The 23,538-nt window shown below is 29.4% G+C and overlaps 1 protein-coding gene across 1 annotated transcript; it reads right to left on the reverse strand.

The window, feature by feature from the left end:
* Nucleotides 1-13,673: 13,673 nt before the first annotated feature.
* LOC105669472 (uncharacterized) lies at nt 13,674-22,528 on the reverse strand. The gene is made up of 4 exons (XM_067356881.1): nt 22,279-22,528; nt 21,799-22,146; nt 15,026-15,399; nt 13,674-14,947 (listed from the first exon to the last, which is right to left on the reverse strand). Exons 1-4 carry the CDS (start codon nt 22,526-22,528, stop codon nt 14,495-14,497), a joined length of 1,425 nt encoding a protein of 474 aa, XP_067212982.1. The 3' UTR covers nt 13,674-14,494.
* Between the last annotated feature and the right edge of the window lie 1,010 nt (nt 22,529-23,538).

Consider the following 23,538-nt stretch of genomic DNA (forward strand, 5'->3'; position numbering starts at 1 on the left):
TTTAAGTATCGCGTGATTTTCGTATTCAGGTACGCATGCGAGCAATGCATGCGCCGCGAACGCGTGAGATTCAATGTGAGTGCTTCGATGGACCACTGAGAGGAGGAGGAGGCTCAGGAGGAGCATCGGGCGCCGGCGGAGCAACTTTACGGTAAGCAATAATTCATTTATTTGTTGAAAATATTGTACACACACACACATTAAAATATTTGAAAGACAAAATATTTACATTAGTTAATTTTTATCATTATTAGAATTTATTCGCATATTTTTTTACTTTTTATTTAAATAATTAAACTTTTTTAATAATTCTTTTATTACATATTTGCTTAGAAAACGAATTAAAAGTTCAATGTACTCAATATTTTTTATGATTTTACAAATATTTTATATTGTGAACGCTGCTATAATTTTGATTTATTTCGTGTTTTACAGATCAACTATGCAGATCAACAGAACGACAACTCCGCTGCTGCGCATCGATCGGTGAGTTAATTTAATTTGTCTTCTATTATTAAGATAATGGATCGAATAATAGTGTGAAGATATATAGACGCGAGACACTTTGCAGGTCGTATAATTTTTATTGTCTTATAGTAATTATATCAAAATTTTATTCTCTCGTATTTTTTAAAAGTATTTGGAGTTGTGCGTGCGTTTGTTTTTAAAAGAACGAAGTACTTATTTTTTTAGTTAATTTATATTAAATTTAATTATGTGTTACCAATATTATTATATATATCTAGAAAAGATACATGTTATATTAGATTATAATTATAAAAATTATTAAAAAATATGTAACCTGCAAAATGCGTTGTACATTAAAAAGAAACAAAGTGTTTCTAATTTTGATTTTGATTAAGCCCAAAGTTGAAACAACTTTCATCAGCCTAATAACCCTTTGAATCCATATATATTAAATATTAATCATATAATATTAAAAATATAATCATACACCAGAATACTTTGAATAAAATTATGAAAAGTACACTATTTCTTCGATTCATTATCTTAAAATGGATAAGCTAGGACTTAGATGCGTTAATGAATATTTAATCCTGGAATATTTCCTAAATGTATTTCATGATTGACAGATCAGAACATAATATATTGAATTATTCAGAGAGTTTGTAGAATTTTTTTATGACAGAATTGAAAACAATTTTTATATGTTTATATATCTTTATTTAATAATGTATGCACAAGTTGTTTAAGATGGCCAAAAGTTGTCGAATATAATGGTGCATATGTTACAGACAAAGATGACTCTAAACATATAAAAATTGTTTTCAATTTTTTTATAAAAATTATATCAAATTTTCTAAATAACCCAATATATTTTTATTCTGAATAATGTACTTATGTTTGTTTATATATTTATTTATATTTTTTTTATATGAGAAAAAATAGAAAAAAAAAAGATTATACATAAAATTAAAGAAAAAAACTTGTTAAACATGGAAAAAAAGTATTTGATGCCGCAGTAAATTTTATATAAGCTATCGTAGCAAAATTTCTTACAGTTAATTATTATTTGAACAGCAAAGAGATTTGTTATAGATAATAATTTTATTTACCGAAATTAGTTTTGTTAAATCTGCAAATTATATTGCTAATATATGTATAATAAAAAATTTATTTTTATCTTATTGTCAAAATTTGTATTAGTGACGACAATTTCATTGCAACAGTAAAATAAATTTATTAAAAATAACTTATTTGGTTGTAACAGCAAATTTTAACTTGTTTCTCATTTTAAAATTTGTCGATTTTTTCGAACGAAACAGATTTGTTGCATATCGAATAATCTGTAAAAGTAGTTACAATAGCGAAATTTTATTGCTAACATATTTAACATGCAATAGCAACGATTATTTTATTGCAATAGCAAAATTCTTTTTTTCTGTGTAAATGTGTACTTTTTTTCTTCCTTCCTTACGGTAAGTGGTTTATCTTTTTATATATTTCCAGGGTTAAATATATAAATTGGCGTTGAAAAGCAAAAATGAGAAAATTTTTAAATACATACATATGTACGTATCACAAATATAAATTAAAAATGAAAAAAAGAATTCTTTTACACAAACGTAAATATACTGATAAATTATGGTATATTTGAAACAATTTATCAATTAAAAAAAGGAGCACATTTTTTATTAAGAATTTTGAAATATATTTATTCTTGTATTCTTGCTATACGCCAATTTCTTCGTAATCTTTCCTAGCCTACCCATGCATCCGTGGTCCTATGGCTTAACAGAACTAGAACTATCAAAGCGGTTAAAATAACCGGTTTATTTTTTTAGAACAATTACTTAAATTTATAATGCTGTATTTCCTGAGATTTTTTCTGTGACTTGTTGCATTGTGTTAAATGATCAAATTGATTAATTTACTTTTTCTCTTTATCACTTTTTATTAAAAAAAGAAAAAAGAAATAGAAATTGGTATATGTTAATCGTCGGTAGTTCTAGTGTTGTTGATCCCATAGTTGAGCATGGACTTTCGAAATTCGTGGTCCCATCGATGATGGTCGAGCACAGATCTCGAAACAACGTTGATACGATCGATCATTGAACAATGGTCGACTATCAACATAAATTTCGAACGCAACTAGCGGAAACTGAGCTGAGCTCTGCGCTAGCGTCCTGCGAAAAACTCCCTCTCGAATTTTAGATGCAAATAGCGGTAACTGAGCTGAGCTCTGCGCTAAGCATCTTGCGAAAAATTCCTAAATGATTCTGCGATAAACTCCCAAACGATTCCGCGAAGAATTCAATCTTATTAAACTTTGTCGGTTTATAGTTTCTTACGAACTCCTAGGTATAGAATTTTTTTATAGATAAGTTTTTGTGTTAGGTAGAATTTCTATTAGGTAGGATTTTCCATTAGAATTTTCAGATAGTTTGGATTTAAAAAATTTTTATCACTTCTTTTTTTTAATTCTTTGCTGTCGATAAAGTTTGGAACTTCTGCTTTGGCAGTTAGTTTGCAGTTTATTGATAACAAAGATAATGACATAACTTTGGGTGGGCAAACAGCAAGATTTTTTCCGCGAGAGCGGATGTTCCTTGCATATAAGAATTTAAAAACTTTTTATTATTTCTATATTTTTTTTTATTTTTTGCTGTCGATAAACTTTGGAACTTCTGCTTTGGCAGTTAGATTGCAGTTTATTGACAAAGATAATGACTGTGGGTAGGTAAAGATTCTCAGCAAGATTCTCTTTTGTGAGAGTGGAAGAAGTTTCTTGCATATAAGAAACATCATCTTAAAAGATTTTTTTCAAATTTTATTTGTTAAATTGTTGTTAAAAGAAAATGTAATAAGATAAATGTCTCAATGGCTAGACATATTTCAATCTCCAACTATAAAAAAAACAATTTTTTAAATAGTTATAAATATAATGGCCAGAACTGGTACATATAAATATCTTATATTTCTTTGCTAATATTTAATTTTAATAATTGTCGTTCATTAATTACAATTTTAGTTTTATTTGTTAGATAAACTTCAATCTTTATTAACAATTTGCCATCTGTTTTTATATAAATTTGCATAACAAAGAAAGGATTGAGGAACATTAAACTGGAAAATCTAAAACACGTTGGTAAAAATTTTTCAAAATTTTTTTACTAAAGAAACATATTTTAGTAACGAACACACACGGACAAATCAGTGGTCGAACTAAACCATACAAGATTAGGTACTTTTCTATTTCTTCTTTGCCTCTAGAAGGTTACAATGCTTTGGTTTCGAATATATTATAGGATATTTATGTGAAGATATAATTAGTGTTTCTTTTTTTCGGCTTGTTAAGCACTGAATTATTTTATGTCAAGCGGCTCGAAGTTTCCGTTGTTCGCTTATGGTTATTGTCGGCCGCACAATCGCGCAATCAATCGAAAGCGTGCGCCTGTTTGCATTTCATTTTTAATTGTTATATAATAATTCGCTATTAGTGTCCAATCCATCTGCCAGGATGCGTCTCGATTGCGATTGCGCGATTCTCGAACGGCCTATATTTGTTGCTTCGTCGCAGACGGTAACATATGTATTGCTATTGTCACGTCCCGGCGCGGTGGCGGTAACACGTAGTGTTCGCACCTTTACGAGAGACTCAATCGGTAAGATTCACGAACCAATGAAAAAGTAAAAGATCAGAAAAAGAACGTGAAACACAAATGTTGTGTTTAATATAAAAATCGTAACCAAAATCCCTTTCTAATGGATAGCGAAATTGAATGAGAGATCGTAAGGGAAGCAGTATAGCATTGATATTTTGTTGCTCCTTACGCGAACAACGTGTATGACCAATAATTAGGACCGTATTCTAATGAATAATAAATTTAAATAATAAATCGTAAAGGAAAACAGTATCGCATTGATATTTTGTTGCTCCTTACGCGAACAACGTGTATGACCAATAATTAGGACCGTATTCTAATGAATAATAAATTTAAATAATAAATCGTAAAGGAAAGCAGTATCGCATCGATATTTTGTTGCGACTCTGCAAAACAACGTGTATAGTAATAATTAGGACCGTATTTTAATGAATAGTTAATTTAAATAGAGGCGAATAATGAATCCGAGTAAGACCACAAGAAAATGAATATGATAATAATGCAGCAACGTAGTAAGAAATAGTAATCAACCATTGTGACTGACGTGTAATTATTTAAGTTTTATTATCATGCATTTGAAATGAAAGAATCGCTTAATACCATTAGAATGCATCAAGTATATGTTGACCGAAAATTTAAGAGAGTAACATTGGGTTTCGCTGATCATAAAAACTTTCTCCGTTTTCAGCGAGATTTTGCATATAATTAAGGTACCTGTCTTCGCATTCGTGACACTCGGAAATCGGTTGAATCAACGCGAGGTAGCGATGGCAAATAATGCAATGTAATCTTGGGCGGCGACGCCCGACGGATGCGTAATGCCTATCATTTAAAACTACGAATAAACTTTTATATTCAATCGGTTCGCTAGCGATGCATTCTTTGCAAAGACGCTCTTTTGCCGTAGGATTCACGAAGCTGGTTTCACGAACGCAACTAGCTAAGGAGTACCTATAAAGATATTCCAATCGAGGCGACCGACAAGCGTAACGTTTCCCCACACACATATCAATTATTTAAAATTCGATTAATCAGACGGTTGATTTAATAAGCTGGTTATAACTAACGTACGTATTCCCGGGTCTCCGCCAAGTAGAACGCTGGTAGGATCGGGAAGATTAACAACACTTCGTCCTTCTCGAGTTAATTGATTTGTTAGGCTTATAAAATGATTGAGACACGCGAGACAGTGACGCACTGGAAAAGGTTGAGATACGTTCTGGCCACAAACACGACACTTTGCTAATGGAACTATAGAACCGATATTCAAATGATGTCCGAGGACGTGTTCGAAATCATTTCGCGTTGGTTCTGATAAATCGTGATAGCAATTGAGGCACAATATCGTGCCAGTATTTCTATTCAAGCACGCGTTATCTAAGATACAGTACACGAAACGACAATTACAATTTGAGTCTGGGCGCGAAGATGTTACTTCGGTATCTGGCATTTTCTCTTGCTCAGATTTTAACTTTAAACCTTCCCATGCAAATAAATTTGGAACGGACTCACCGGTGTCGACTTGTATGGTACCTGAAGCCAGTGATAACTCAATCTAATTGTAAGGCGCCCGATCGGTTCCAGGATCGATCTTCCAATAGCAGGCTGATAGTCGTATGGAGATGAATCTTCAGATGCGTCATTGTTGCTGGTTATCTTGCGGTCGAGGAATCACTGCACTAGAGTTATTTCGCGACACGTCTTTACCTTTTATTATTCGTTGGAATTTAAGGATCGCACGCTAAATTGGAATAATGTTTAAGGATTTGAAATTAAAGATAAAATTCTCAAAGCAACCAAATAAATGTAATTATAAATGAAAATAAGAGTACATTGGTTTATAAATGAAATTACACTCAAATGAACTTATAAGATAAGAATTCTTACAAACATATTAGCACTTATGTTCTAGAAATGGAACGCGCAGTTCGCGAATTAAGTAATTGAACATATAAAATTGATAAACCGAACTTAAATTAACCGTACTGAACTAGGACGAAACTAGAACTAGAATTAGAATTAGAATTAGAATTAGACCGAGACTGAGTCAGAATTGAAATTGCGAATGCGAAAACTAACGACTTGACCGAAACTGACTCTCTGACTGAGTATTGACGGCTTACTGAAAAATTGAATACTGACTCGGCGGCATCGCAGGGCCCGTATTTATACTCCTCTGGATCTTCAGAGACAAAGGTTTGTCCTATGCAATAGGACCGCACATGAATGTAATCTCGCTTTAGAATATCGAATGTTCGAGGCATGGTTTATATAAAACTGCAGGCGATACTTGAACCTAAGTTTTGAGAGTGGTATGGTTAACATAAAACCGTAGGTGATATCCGGACCTAAGTTTTGAGAGCGACGACAGATAATTTATAGTCGTACGCTTTGAAACGCAACAAGGGGTTTACGTTACGCGAAAGGTTTCGTGTTGCGCCTTTCTGGCGACATGTGTCGAGCGCTATTGATACAGCGAGCGATAATTCCAAGAGGCGATAAACTAGAAAGTTTAAGACAAAAATTTACGAGTGGAAATCTACTTGCTAAAATATGGGGACGTTACACTATGCTTATGCGCGTTTCCATATTCCACACGTTCTCCATTTTTATAAATATATATTAAAGAATTTTTATTAACCAGTAAATTTTTAAATTAGCCCCATTTGTTTTTTAAGGGCTTTATTGCGTTATTACGCAAAGTTATTACTTTCGCTGTTCTTTTAAAATATATACAGGGTGTCTGGCAATAATCGCCCCACCGGTCATATACAGGTAGAGGAGGTCAAATCGAGTAGAAAAGTCCTTTACCATTTTTTTATTTTTGTAATAAGTACTAAGTAATTAACGAAAAAAGATTGGTGAATCCGTGCAAGTAAAGCGCGCGCAGCGAGAAGGACATCCCACTGCTATGCGATCACTAGGCGCGCGATGAAGCGTTGGGAGGAGCGCTCTACAAATGACAATGGCAACATACGAGCGGCGCGTAACGCTAGATCCTTGTGTCCTAGTGATCGCGTAGCAGTGGGACGTCCTTCTCACCGCGCGCGCTTTACTCGCACGGATTCGCCGATCTTTTTTCGTTAATTACTCAGTACTTATTATGAAAATTAAAAAATGGTAAAGGACTTTTCTACTCGATTTGACCTCCTCTACCTGTATATGACCGGTGGGGCGATTATTGCCAGACACCCTGTATATCTGAATACCAAAAATTATCAGAGGATTTTATCAGAGAATTTAAGGATAAAATTAATTGGATATGTATATTTAAATCCAGGAGAATGAAATCGTCTACAGATTTTTCCGCAAATCTAAAAACATTTATATCTTATACTAACAATAAATTTTCTAAAGAATTCCTTAATGAATTTAATGATAAAATTTTTAAATTTCCTTAATAATATGGTTATCTTTTTAGAAAAAATACATTACAATAATAAATAAATGTTAAATTTGATTATTTATGCGCAAATGTAACAATATCATAACAACAAACAATATTAAAATGGAACAGGTAATGAGCAATCATATCATATATTCTAACATATATAATAAGTTAAAATACACAGATTTATTAAGTCTTTATAGTATAGATTATTTCAGATTAAGCGTTACAGACTATATAAGATTAAAACGAAACAGTTTCAATTGGAACCGTATTACGCAAACGGGAATGTTACAGGATGAATTTATTATAGAATTCATCGATGAACTTAATATACAACTAGTTATTATTTATAACAAAATGAATGATAAAACTCTAAAATTAATTTTTGACGAAAATAATATATGTTTAGCAGTAAAGTATCAAGACGTTAGCAATATCATAAACGAAATTTCTCATTATTTTACAGATCACATATGGACTGTTGTGTCTCAATTCCAAAGGTTAAATGACGATACTATAAGAAAATACGAAAATAAATTAGATTGGTATAGTCTATGCAAATGTCAGAGTTTATCTGAAAACATAATAAGAGAATTTGTACATAAGATTGAATGGAAGTATATATCGGAATCTCAGACATTGTCAGAAGATTTCATGGAAGAATTTAAAAACGAAATATGTTGGAAAGATATATCTAAATTCCAAAAACTATCAGAAAATTTTATAAAAAAATTTAAAAGTAATATAGATTGGAAGAATATTTCTAAATATCATAAATTATCAGAAGATTTCATACGCGAATTTAAAGGATATGTATTGTGGAAATGTATATCTAAATATCAGATAATGTCAGAGAACTTTATGAGGGAATTTAAAAAATATATCAGTTGGGATTTAGTATCTAGATACCAAACGTTGTCAAACGACTTCATTTTTGAATTTAGAAATGAACTAAATTGGGATAATCTATGCCAATATCAGACAAAAAACATATCAGAAGATTTTATATGTAAAGTTCATGATAAAATATCATGGAAACAACTAATTAGAAATATAAACTTATCCGATAGAATAATTTTAGAATTTTACGATAAAATGGATTGGGAATACATGTGTAGATATGTGAAATTATCTCCAAATATAATTGAAAGCTTTTCTGATAAATTCTCGTGGAATATAATATCTAGATACCGCATATTATCCGAAAATTTCATAAGAAGATTTAAAGATTACGTTGAGTGGAATATATATCTAAGTATCAAAGGTTATCAGAGACTTTCATGAAAGAATTTAAAGATAAAATTGATTGGTATATTGTGTCTAAAAATCAAATACTATCAGAAAAGTTTATTAACGAATATAGGTTTAAAATAAATTGGACATTAATATCTGAACACCAAAATCTTTCGGAAAATTTTATTATACCTAATCGTACCTATATAAAGGTCATACCTAATGTACCAATATATAAAGTAGATAATAGGACAGTCTTATATTTATCAAAAATAATCTATAATATGATATTAAATTTTCGTCTGTTTTTAATTTTCTCACGAGTATATGTATAAAGTCATTTATAATAGTTTCTATATTAATCTCTTTATATTCAAATTCTACGTTATCTATAATTATTGTAAAATTACTAAAACTAATATTATCATATATAAATATATTAAACTTTAATTTTTTATCAAATGGTACAATATAATTTAACTTTAAAAACTTGCTTGATAGTGATGTTCCAACTATTCTACTTAAGTTACCAAAGTTCACTAACGTATTTGTATTAATAAAATATTCCTTATTCTTGTTAAACAATCTATTTATTTCTGAGTACGATACATATTTTATGACAAACGGATCATCTGACTTAAATAATTTGCTTAATTCTATATCCTTTTCCCTTTCGATATTCCATAAAAAAACCATCTTTTTCGGCTTTACAATTATCCTACCATATTTCAATATTAAGTTGTAAAAGTTCAATTCGGAAAAATCTACATAATTGCTTTCATCCGTGCTTGATAAAATTTCTTTTTCAACTTTAATTCTAGAATTATTAAAATAATCTATTATTAATTCTCTGTTGATATTCTTTGAAACTAAACTATACAAGAATCTGACATCTTCCTCGTTTACAAAGAAATCTTCACTGAAATTAATGCTGAATATTCCTCTATTTTTACTTATAAAATCATCAAAATTATGTTTATTATCTTCTAATGTAGTTTTCATGTATTCTTCTATACTAGCTATAAGTCCACCAATGTTATTTTCCATAGTAGTATTTATCTAATTTATTTTTTAAAAAATTATAAGAAATTAATAAAAGTATTTATAAAAATTATATTTAAATAAAACTCAAAAATGAGCAAAGCTAGAAAGAATCAGAAATCTGATAATTCTTCTTTGTCATCTGATGATGATGATGAAATTATCGAATCGTTAGAGACTAAAACTAAAATTAAAACTAAAACTAAGAAAAATAGTGATGTTTCAACTGAAAGATACGATAAATCATCAAGCCTTGAATCTAGTGATGAAGAAATTAAAAGTGACGAAGAAACTAAAAGTGTGGAAGAGAATCAAAGCGACGAAGACATTAAAATATCTGATAAAGGAGCAAAAAAGAAGACTAAAATAAATAAGCAAGATATAAATAATAAAGAAAAAGTTAATAAAAAAGAAGTTAATTTATATAATAAAATAGAGTATGACGCTAACGTATTTGATGAAATAAGCGATGAATTCATTACAAAACGAGTGGCAATTAAATTTAGAACTTTTCTAGAAAAAGATACATATAAAGAAACAGAGTTGAAAAAAATGTACAATATTATATGGAATCATAGCATAGGTCTTATTTATTTTGGATTTATCCATAATACTAAAGATCTTTCATCTATATTAGATAAGATAGATAATATGATAACTCTCAATAAAAGATTATTTGATAATAATATTAAACTTAAATCATCTGACAAAAGTGGAAATTCTAAATCATATACAAAAAATAAAGACCTTAATATTTACACATTACAATCGTTCAAAGAAGAAAAAAGAGTTCAAAAGGAAATTATACACGCGTGGAATTTACTCTTTATAGCACTTAGTATATTAGAAATGATTGATATTAACGTTTATAATGGAATAGTAAAAACATTCAAAGTATCTGAAATATTTACATATACATACAACAACTTCCTCGAATGGTATTACGACACAGAAGGAGGATGCAATTTTACATCTATATTACGAATACTTAAAAAACAAAGAGTTCAGAAACAAGATATTGGACAGAAACTAATTAGAGAAAAAAAGAGAAGTAATAAATGAATTTAATTTTTATTTTATTGTTAATCTATTAAATTATTTTTATTTTGTATTGAAATAAAATACAAAATTTTTTATTTATACAAAGATGGAAAATTATACGATAATGATAAACTTGTTGGAGAGAAAGACGATTGCTATAAAATAATAAAAAAATATAAAATACCCAAACATATTACTGACGTAAAAGTAGTAAAACAAAAATTCAAATGTGCAGACTACAACTTATTAGTTATCGGTAAAGACAAAACTGGAAAAACACAATATTTTTATGGAGATATATATGTAAACTTCAGAAGAAATAATAAACTTAAATCATTTTTAAGAATAGATAGTAAAAAAGATATAATAAATAAGTACATTAATGATAATAAAGTGTCAGATTTTAATAAATTAACTAAAGAATCTTTAATGTCGTTATTAATAATATTAGAATTTAAATTTTATATAAGAACTGGTAGAAAAAAATACAGTGATGAAAATAATACTGTTGGCATTCTAACGTTAAAAAAAAAAATATAACAGTAGACAAGAATAATATATTTATAATCTTTATAGGAAAAAAAAAATAATCCATAAATTTGTAATTAGTAAAATTCTTGATGAATATGTATATAAATTTATAACTGTTCTGTACGATAACTGTAAAGACGATAATGATTATTTATTTTCAATCAACGGAGTTTTTATAGGAGAATCGAAATTTTACAATGTATTAAAAAGTTTAGGCATTACATTAAAAGATATAAGAACATATGGATCAAATCTTATATTATTACGAGAGATGTGGAAATTCATAAATTCTATTGGTGACAATAATATAAATAAGGTAGATATTAAAAAAATGTTACAAGTTGTACTTTGTAACACAGCCGATACGATAGGACATTCAAAATCTATTTCAAAAAGATCATATGTAATTGATATATTAATTGATAAAGAAAACATTAGTGACATTGTAAAAAACTTCGATCCAGACTTTACGAAATTTTATAATTACGTTATAAATAAATTAAAGAATGGATAAATTAAATAATGTTAATACATCCATAATTACTGGATTAAATTTAATTTCAAACGACATAAAAGATGTTATTGTAGTAAGAATAATAAACAATATACTGCATCTTAACAAAGGATATAATATGTTCATAGATGATAATAATAATATTATTAAATTATATTATTATAAAGATTTAAATAACGAAGAGAAATATCCATATTTGATAAAATTAAGCAAAAATTTTAAGAAATTACCTAAACAAGATTTCAAAATTAACGAAATATACAATATAAATTATGACATTTCTTACACAAATATACTGGATAAATACTATTTAAATAATAAATATATAGACAAATCGTATGTAAAATTCGAAGAATTATTAAAAAAGAAAAATAAAGTAGAAACAATCGACTATGATTATATTCCTCAGTGTAACTTGAAATATTTTAAATAATATATTAATCCTTGACTTTATTAAGTCCCCTAGCTAAAGCTAGTAGATTTATACAGGGTGTCTGGAAATAATCGCCCCACCGGTCATATACAGGTAGAGGAGGTCAAATCGAGTAGAAAAGTCCTTTACCATTTTTTGATTTTCATAATAAGTACTGAGTAATTAACGAAAAAAGATCGGCGAATCCGCGCGAGTAAAGCGCGCGCGGTGAGAAGGACGTCCCACTGCTACGCGATCACTAGGACACAAGGATCTAGCGTTACGTGCCGCTCGTATGTTGCCATTGTCATTTGTAGAGCGCTCCTCCCAACGCTTCATCGCGCGCCTAGTGATCGCATAGCAGTGGGATGTCCTTCTCGCTGCGCGCGCTTTACTTGCACGGATTCACCAATCTTTTTTCGTTAATTACTTAGTACTTATTACAAAAATCAAAAAATGGTAAAGGACTTTTCTACTCGATTTGACCTCCTCTACCTGTATATGACCGGTGGGGCGATTATTGCCAGACACCCTGTATATACAGGGTGATTCAAAATAATCTGATGTCCTTGCAATGCCATATTCTTGAGCGAATTCTAAGACGATTTTTCCTTTTACAAAATTTTGTCCGAAGCTTAGTTTTCGAGTTATAATTGAAAATAGGTAGCAACTTTTGAGTTTGATACAACGGGCAGGCAGGGACGCGCAATGTATAATGAGACTGTCAAGTGTTTTCTGTCGTCTCATGACGCATTGCACCGTTACAGGGTGTCCCAAAGCACCCTTAACAACTCTCGTGAGGTGATAGAGGAGATCGAGACGAACAAAAAAGTCTAATACCATTTTGCGATATTTGCAATAATAACAGAGATATTTAATGTTAAAGTCAGGCGAATAAGAGCGCGCCGCGAGAAGCGCTCGAGCCGCCTGAGCCGTAGGACGGCCCAGTGTGTACCATTATAGGCCGTCGGCGCGCGGTAAGGGGAAGGCAGCGCGCCGCTGCCCATGGTTACGTCGTCGTTCCCGCGTCTTACCGCGCCGCGCCAAAAGACTCGATAACCGATAGTACAAAATAATAAATAATGAAAATAATAATAAATAATAACAAATATAAATTAATAATTAAATAATAATATGTATAAAATGTTTGAGCACGTTTTCCGTAAAATATCGTATAGTATTTCAATACATGAGATAACGATTACAACTTACATTCTGCTCTGCTTCACATAATTCTAGTGTCTACAGAATTGGCAAAACGCTCTACACTGAGAGAATTTTCTCTTAGACTTTATCCTGAAAATCATACACATGTTTGATTAACTTTACTAAACTACATAGTAAAATTAATCAAACATATTTTATATTTTATTGTGATAGATATTTTTATTTTTTATTGTGATAAATATTAATCATAAAAATTCTTATAAAATTCTTTCCAAATTGTCCCACGATTATCATGATTTTTAAAGTATAAATTATAAGAGAAAATTCTCCCTGTGTACGAATTAAAAAAAATACTAAGAGTTCCAATAGCACTTTTAATAGTTTTTCGATAAAAATTAAAAGATTCTATGTACATACACATTTCTTATTAAAAGAATTAAAAAATTAATTTATTAAAAATTAAAATTGAAAAATATCGTTTTAACTTTGTAAATCTAACACGACATTCTCTTCCCTAATTACTAACACGCATTAAATATTATAATTTGTAGCAAGACTTCCTGATAGCTGTTCAACTGCCAAAATGCTTCTTGCCAAAAATGATAGTATTTAATGTGTTTTAGTACTTAGAATTAGAGGAGAGGAGTACGACACTTCGCAAATCTAACACGACGTTAGATTTGCGAAGTTAGAATATTTTTCAATTTCGATTAATTTAAAATGAAGAATGCGGAACTTTATAATTTTTGTCAAAAATTGTAGAACTATAAAAGTGATATTAGAACTCTTAAATTTTTTTTTAAATTTGTTAAACGTCGTGCCTTCTCTCTCTTTCTCGCTCTCTCTCTCTCTCTCTCTCTCTCTCTCTCTCTCTCTCTTTCCCCCTCTCTCCACAGATAAATTCTATTAATATTTTTTCGAAATAAAATTATTTCGTAGCAAGAAAACGCTATCGTTTCCACACCACTCTGAGGTAGATAGCTTGGCGCGTTTTTTTTATAGTGATTTCTCCAGTAGACCTAATCCACTCTCAAAATTTAATTCAATAATTGTTCGAAGTGCCTTCCTCGTGCTTGTAAGCAGAGGTCGGCTCTTCGAACAATTTGTCGCGTTGCACGGTGCGCTATATCGGGGGTAATAGTGTTGAAGGCTGCTATGATCGCCTCGCGTACCTCATCTTCGGTACCATTGCGACAATGTTCTACCGCAGCTTTTATGTATCCCCAAATAAAGTAGTCCAGCACGTTCAAATCTGGCGAACGTGCTGGCCAATTGATTGGGCCGCCACGACCTATCCACCTGTCAGGATATCGTGCATCTAAAATTTCCCGCGTACGACGGGAATAATGTGCGGGAGCTCCATCATGCTGATAAATCAGCCTTAGCCGCGTTTGTAAAGGTATATCTTCCAGAAGTACGGGCAATTCATTTTCAATGAACTGCGCGTACGTCTGTCCGTTGAGACGCGGCGGAAGGAAATATGACCCAATCTGAAAATCGACAATAGAGATACATTATACAAGGACATTACTCGAGAAAAATTTTTCAATTAACAAAAATATATTTACCACTTTATTCACAATTACGCTTGCCCATACATTTATCGTCCATCGATATTGAAAGGCGCACTGACGAATGGCGTGAGGATTCTCCTCTTGCCATATTAAAAAGTTCCGCGAATTAAATACGCCATTTGGCGTAAATGTGGCCTCGTCTGTCCACAAAATAAAATCGGGAAATGTATCATTTCGCCGACATTGTGCGAGAAATCCTGCGCATGTTTTATTAATAATTACTGAATAATCTACAATAAATTTAATTAAAAAAGAAAAATTGAAATTATAATAATGAAAATACCTTCGCAAAAGGTGATGCGTTGTATTTCGTCTCTTGGAAGAAGTTGTTGCACCCGTTGATAGTGGAATGGATGCAACCCATTCTCCTTTAAAGAGAAGGCACGACGTTTAACAAATTTAAAAAAAAATTTAAGAGTTCTAATATCACTTTTATAGTTCTAGAATTTTTGATAAAAATTATAAAGTTCCGCATTCTTCATTTTAAATTAATCGAAATTGAAAAATATTCTAACTTCGCAAATCTAACGTCGTGTTAGATTTGCGAAGTGTCGTACTCCTCTCCTCTAATTCTAAGTACTAAAACACATTAAATACTATCATTTTTGGCAAGAAGCATTTTGGCAGTTGAACAGCTATCAGGAAGTCTTGCTACAAATTATAATATTTAATGCGTGTTAGTAATTAGGGAAGAGAATGTCGTGTTAGATTTACAAAGTTAAAACGATATTTTTCAATTTTAATTTTTAATAAATTAATTTTTTAATTCTTTTAATAAGAAATGTGTATGTACATAGAATCTTTTAATTTTTATCGAAAAACTATTAAAAGTGCTATTGGAACTCTTAGTATTTTTTTTAATTCGTACACAGGGAGAATTTTCTCTTATAATTTATACTTTAAAAATCATGATAATCGTGGGACAATTTGGAAAGAATTTTATAAGAATTTTTATGATTAATATTTATCACAATAAAAAATAAAAATATCTATCACAATAAAATATAAAATATGTTTGATTAATTTTACTATGTAGTTTAGTAAAGTTAATCAAACATGTGTATGATTTTCAGGATAAAGTCTAAGAGAAAATTCTCTCAGTGTAGAGCGTTTTGCCAATTCTGTAGACACTAGAATTATGTGAAGCAGAGCAGAATGTAAGTTGTAATCGTTATCTCATGTATTGAAATACTATACGATATTTTACGGAAAACGTGCTCAAACATTTTATACATATTATTATTTAATTATTAATTTATATTTGTTATTATTTATTATTATTTTCATTATTTATTATTTTGTACTATCGGTTATCGAGTCTTTTGGCGCGGCGCGGTAAGACGCGGGAACGACGACGTAACCATGGGCAGCGGCGCGCTGCCTTCCCCTTACCGCGCGCCGACGGCCTATAATGGTACACACTGGGCCGTCCTACGGCTCAGGCGGCTCGAGTGCTTTTCGCGGCGCGCTCTTATTCGTCTGACTTTAACATTAAATATCTCTGTTATTATTGCAAATATCGCAAAATGGTATTAGACTTTTTTGTTCGTCTCGATCTCCTCTATCACCTCACGAGAGTTGTTAAGGGTGCTTTGGGACACCCTGTATATATATATATATATATATATATATATATATATATATATTAAGTAAAGTATAATAAGAAACAAATACATTTTTTCAAATTTATTCTTTCTTATTATATATTTAGCATTATATAATTTATAATAATAATAATAATAATAATAAAGGATTATTCTCAACACATATTTCACGCTATGATTTGCAAGAAGGGTTAAGGTTTTAGAATTAAATAGTAATAAATTATTATTATTATTTATTTAATTAATTGCAAACATTTTGCAAGAGCAGTCGGGAGACGTCACGCTAAATTTCATAGAAATACACATACACACACGCACGCGCGCGCGCAGATAAATGCACACACGCTCACACGCACACACACATCCAGCGTGACGTCTCCCGACTGCTTTTGCAAAAAGTTTGCAATTAATTAAATAAATAATAATAATAATTTATTACTATTTAATTCTAAAACCTTAACCCTTCTTGCAAATCATAGCGTGAAATATGTGTTGAGAATAATCCTTTATTATTATTATTATTATTATAAATTATATAATGCTAAATATGTAATGAGAAAGAATAAATTTGAAAAAATGTATTTGTTTCTTATTATACTTTACTTAATAGATATATATATATATATATATATATGTACAACGCATGTTTTGGGACATCTTCTTTTTATTAGTTTTATGGGGACTACATCACTTTACAAACAACAGGCAATTTGAAATTTTGTTTATAGAGCAATAACAAAAAAAATATTGGCAATTTTATAATCATCGTATACTTTGAGATTTTTTGAACAAAGGTATTATTTGGAGACTGTCCTCAAATTATACGGTCGACATACCTGACGGAAATGTCCTCAAATTAAACGTTTTGCCTCAACCGTTTTGCTTTTTAGAATATTATATTTTTCCTCAAAATAATTGTTTTCCAATGTTTTTTAAGCATATTTTATAAATATAATATATTAAGTACTAATTTCTTTTGTTGAACGTATTTTTTAAATCTGTTTTTTAGTCTATGTTTCTTAAAAGAATAAGAAAGTAAAAGGAATGGGGCTGAATTAATAAATATATAATAAAAATAATCCTTTGAATACAACATGCAATCTGATGTCGTTCTGATTATTGCTAGGAATAATTTTTATTAATTTTAATTTTTTTAACTTTTATTTTTTGATACTGATAATTTGTGTAAAAATATAAATTAAAAAAAATTGTTGGATATATATATGTGCCCATATAGTCTATGCTTATAATTTTCACCAAATATCTATGGGCGGTATTCATAGTCCGTTCTTATATTTAAAATCGTCTTAAGCACGGACTTATATTCGCTCTCTTCGTCACACATAGATTGTGTCTGACGAAGAGAGCGAATATAAGTTCGTGCTTAAGACGATCTTGAATATAAGAACGGACTATGAATACCGCCCTATATGTACCTATAGTACTTAAAACATTGGTAGATCCATATTCCAGCAAATAAAGCGAATCTAGCGAAAAGAGCATTGAGAAACGAGATAGACAAATCTGGCGAGAAATAAGTTGTGAAAGACTGCTTTATATGCTTTAGTACCAGTAACAAATAATAATAAAAAAAGAAATAATCACAAGAATTTCAAGTCCGTGAAAATTGCAGTCTTTGAAGTACACGTTGGACAAAAGTATCAAAATGTCCTCAAAGTATACGCACGCTCGAAAAATGTCTCCAATAAATACTCTATATACCTATATATACAATATACATATCTATATGTACAACGCATAATTTGGGATATTTCCGTTTTATTGGTTTTATGAAGACTACATCACTTGATAATGCAATATAAAATTTTATTTATACTTTAAGATTTTTTGAACAAAGGCTTTGATTGGATACTATCCTCACATTATGCGATCAACGTACCTCAAATTATGTACGATCGACTGTCCTCAAATTATATGATCGGCATATGACGGAAATGTCCTTAAATTAAACGTTCTATCTCAACTTTTAGAGTATATTTTATTGTTAAAATAAATGTTTTATTCCAATGTGTTTCAAGCATATTTTATACAATTAAAGTACGAATTTCTTTTGTTGAATATTTTTTTTGTGTCTGCATTTCTTAAAAAAAAAATGTGTGAATATAAGAGGGTAATAGAAAATGAGCAAAATCAATAAATATGTGACAAAATTAAATTTTTGAATACATCACGCTGTTGCTCTGACATTTGCTAAATTATTTTTATTAATTTCTATTCTTTTATATTAATAATTTTGTGTGAAAATTTTAAATTTAAAAAATTTGAACACATATATGTGCCTATTAGTGTCCCTTATTTATAATAATAAAAAAAATTTTATATTTTTTTCGGTCTCACCCTTTAAAAAGTTTGCAATTGGTATTACATAAAATTTCAACTCTCTAGATTCTAGATTGCAAACCAATTGCAAACTTTTTAAAGGGTGAGACCGAAAAAAATATAAAATTTTTTTTATTATTATAAATAAGGGACACTAATAGGCACATATATGTGTTCAAATTTTTTAAATTTAAAATTTTCACACAAAATTATTAATATAAAAAAATAGAAATTAATGAAAATAATTTAGCAAATGTCAGAGCGACAGCGTGATGTATTCAAAAATTTAATTTTGTCACATATTTATTGATTTTGCTCATTTTCTATTACCCTCTTATATTCACACATTTTTTTTTTTAAGAAATACAGACACAAAAAAAATATTCAACAAAAGAAATTCGTACTTTAATTGTATAAAATATGTTGAGATAGAACGTTTAATTTAAGGACATTTCCGTCATATGCCGATCATATAATTTCCGTCATATGCTGATCATATAATTTGAGGACAGTCGATCGTACATAATTTGAGGTACGTTGATCGCATAAAGTGAGGATAGTATCCAATCAAAACCTTTGTTCAAAAAATCTTAAAGTATAAATAAAATTTTATATTGCATTATAAGGTGATGTAGTCCTCATAAAACCAATAAATATCCCACGGAAATATCCCAAAATATGCGTTGTACATATATATTTGTATATTGTATATATATATACAATACATAGAGTATTTATTGGAGACATTTTTTCGAGCGTGCGTATACTTTGAGGACTTTTCGATACCTTGAAGACATTTTTATTTTTTTATGCATATTTTGAGATCTCTTTATATGATTTTCATTGCACGTTATTTTACCATTAACTCTGCTTTTCAATTACACGTAATTTATATAAAAAACAAAATAAATTTAATTAATTTATATTATTATCCATTTAAAGTACTAGAAATTAAGATATTTGTTTATATTATCAAGAAATTTTCGTTTATACGGATTACTGAATTTATAATAACATTAAAACTATAATGACCTAATGATTTTTAACTTTCATGTTAAGCAGAAATCACTTAATAAATTCATTAAATAATTGTATGATAGTCAGTGTATAGTTTAAGTACAAATGCTATAAAATAATACTAATTGGCGCCTACATTTAGTCAATATCATAAATTGCAGTCCTCAAAGTATATGTTAAACAAAAATATTAAAATGTTCCAAAGTATACGCACGCTCGAAAAAATGTTTCAGTATAAGTATTTTGTGTCACAACGCATGTTTTGTTCCTTTTTTATTGATTTTGTAGAGATTATATCACCTTATGGTGCAATGTGAAATTTTATTTTTACTTTAAGATTTTCGACATACTTAAACAATTTGAAATATGTATAATTTAATACATATTTCAAATTGTTTAAGTATGTCGAAAATCTTAAAGTAAAAATAAAATTTCACATTGCACCATAAGGTGATATAATCTCTACAAAATCAATAAAAAAGGACACACAAAGGTACATTTGATATATAAATATTACTATAATATATAATATATATTTAAACAAATTTTTTATTGTTTATTTACTGAATGTAAGTTTAGCTGCAATAATAAACCAAATTACTTTTTCCGCGATAAAATTCTGTGTAAGGTTCCATCCCGTATAGTATTAAAAAGATTAGTAGGCCCATGTTCGAGCGGACAAAGTAAATCTAATGAAAGGAACATTAACGAGTATAATAGCTGATGAAGCAGCAAGGAATTGGAATGAGAAAGATTGTTTTAGTAGCATGTGGTGACTAAATAATAAGAAGAAAAAAATTAGTTGCAAGGGTTTTAAATGTGTTTTTTCTTATTTTTTATTATGTATTACATAATATATATATGTAAACTTTTAAACTTAAATATAAACTTTTTAAAAATCTGAAACATGTGATTAAATGCTTTAGATCTCAACACAATCAATATCTAATTAAACAAAAACATTGTAGTTAAGCAAAAATTAAACAAAAACATTGTAACCAAATCCAGATCTAATCTAATATTATAATTTAAACACACACAGATCTAATATTATAATTTAAACACTATAACCTACAAATTTTGAACAATAGTTTTATTTTTTCTTAAATAGTTAAACTTATTAAGAATAAGAAAATAAAATTTTAATTGTAGACACAAAAATGAAATTGAAAACATTGAGAAAACTTCTTGAAATAATAATAAACTTATAATATTTTATATTTTTGTAGTAAATTCAGCGTTTTTCTTATTTAAGTATTTCTTTTTTCTAGCTTTTTCTTTGCGCTGATTGTCAATCCAGGATTTTAATTGTTCAGGAGTCCTCTTTTTCAAGCAATTATTTTGATAAATTAAAGCTCTACATTCCTTTAATGATGGTAATTTAAGCAGCTTATGAATATCACCAAATTTTTTTTTAATTACTTCTTTTTCTTTTTCCGTCCATCTAATACGTGTTACTGATCTTTGCTGTAAAGCTGTAATTAAAATATAATTTATTATATATTAATAAAAGATTTTAAATTATAAATTATAAATTTTTATTATAAATTATTAATTTTTAAAAATTAATATTATATTAGATAAAAAGTAAAGGTATAAATTTAAAAAGTAATAAATCAATAATATTAAAAAATTTTTTTACAAACTTACAGTTTGAGAGATGAGTACTGAAATTTAAGATTTCATCGTCACTGTCGTCATCATAATTTAATTGACGTGTGCAAATACGTTTTCTTGAAGATCCTGATTGTATTTTATTAATACTAACATTATTATTCCTACAAAGATCATCGATAATCAACGAACCTTCTGTTTGTACATTATCGTCTTTGGAATCAGTTTCATCATTTTCTTCATTGCTATCTTCTTTTTCATCATTATCACCTATTGCAGCTTGCAGTAAGCGAGATATTTCAGTCATATCAATCAGTCCATTAGGGATACGATACACATCCTTGTGGATTTGTTTGTCATGTCCCATAAAATTTGCTAAATCGGAAACTTGATTTTCCTCTACTCGCAACATAGCAGTGTAAGTAGCAATATGCTTTCGAAGCATAGTTCCTCGCAAACTGGTAGGTATTGATGCACCACAATCATCAGCAAACTTTCGCATTACAGCACAAGCTCTGACATAACCTTTTTTTGGAGAATCTGCTCGAGGTACAGCAAAGACATATTTATTTTTTGAATTTACTCCAGCTTTGAAACGATATTTGAGTAAAACATCGATGTACGAAATTAAAAATGTATGCAATAATACGGGAACAGTTCTTCCTAACTTGCCTCGTATAGTTAATCGAACAAATTGTTTGGCTTGTCTTTGAGACTCTTCTGATATGTTGTCAAATACGTCAAGATTGAAAATTTTGTCAATCGTCTCTTGATTTTCATAGCTTTCAATGGAGAGTCTTTCAATTTCACCGGCTCTTCGTCGATTAAACATTTGGACGAGAATAAGACTGCCTTCTGTTAACATTTTCCATGCACTAAGATCAAACTCTTTTTCAAGAATTTTCATAGCCTCCTCACACATATTTTTCGTATAATTATACAATTTTTGAATATCTGATTTTGATGGAAGGACAATTTGTTTTTCTCGACGTTTATTTGTCCGATCCTCTATAACTTTTTTATTAATTGTTACTGAATAATCATCATCAAACAATACCATGAAATGATCAACAGCTTTTTTTCCATCAAAATCTTCTTGTTTAATATATTCAGCAGCTTGTATGCGAGCACATTTTTTTAACATTGTTCCCAGAGTAGTGGCATTATAAGGTGTTTGAAAAATCTGTAATTCTGAATCATAATTTGCACATACTTTAACCGCCTTTATAACGTCATCATAGTATCGAGGATGAAAAATGGATGCAAAATCAGTTATTTCCTTGTTAATTCTTTTGATTGCCAATTTAAAACGACCAAGAAGACGTAGATAATTTCTGATCATATCGTACTGATGAGAAAATGTGTATGTATTGCATAATTTATTTCCGAACAAAATCAGAAGCTTATCGTATTTAATCGATTTTGAAACATCATCATCTTGAAATGATGGAAAAATTTTTCGACGCATTACATCGTTAGCATCACAATGTATATATCCCATTAACTGTTTCCCTTTCACAAGTTGATTTTTTTGATCTTTCTCATAAGCTGGGTTACATTTCTTGAAATGTATTCTTAAAGTTTTCTTAGAAAAAAATCTTTTGCAATGACTGCAACATACGTAGCTTTCAACCGTATTTTTAAATTTTGTTTGAGTACGTCGACAAGTTATGAGAACTCCTGTATTTAAATTGGCATCGGTGTTATGAAGATAATTTCCATATTTCCGAATTTTTTCAATAATTTTGCGTCGTTCTGGATTGCCTTTTGGAAAATGCATAAATTTTTTAACATCTAGTTCTTTTTTGTGTTTTAATTCCAAATGCCGAGCAAATTTTGTTTGGAGCTTTTTGCAATAAGGGCAAAAATATTGTTTAAGTAAATGATCTTTGCTTTGAGAAACAGGTACATAAATGTCACGAATATCAACTG

Source organism: Linepithema humile, chromosome 6 (assembly GCF_040581485.1).
Source record: "Linepithema humile isolate Giens D197 chromosome 6, Lhum_UNIL_v1.0, whole genome shotgun sequence".
NCBI classification, from domain to species: Eukaryota; Metazoa; Arthropoda; class Insecta; order Hymenoptera; family Formicidae; genus Linepithema; species Linepithema humile.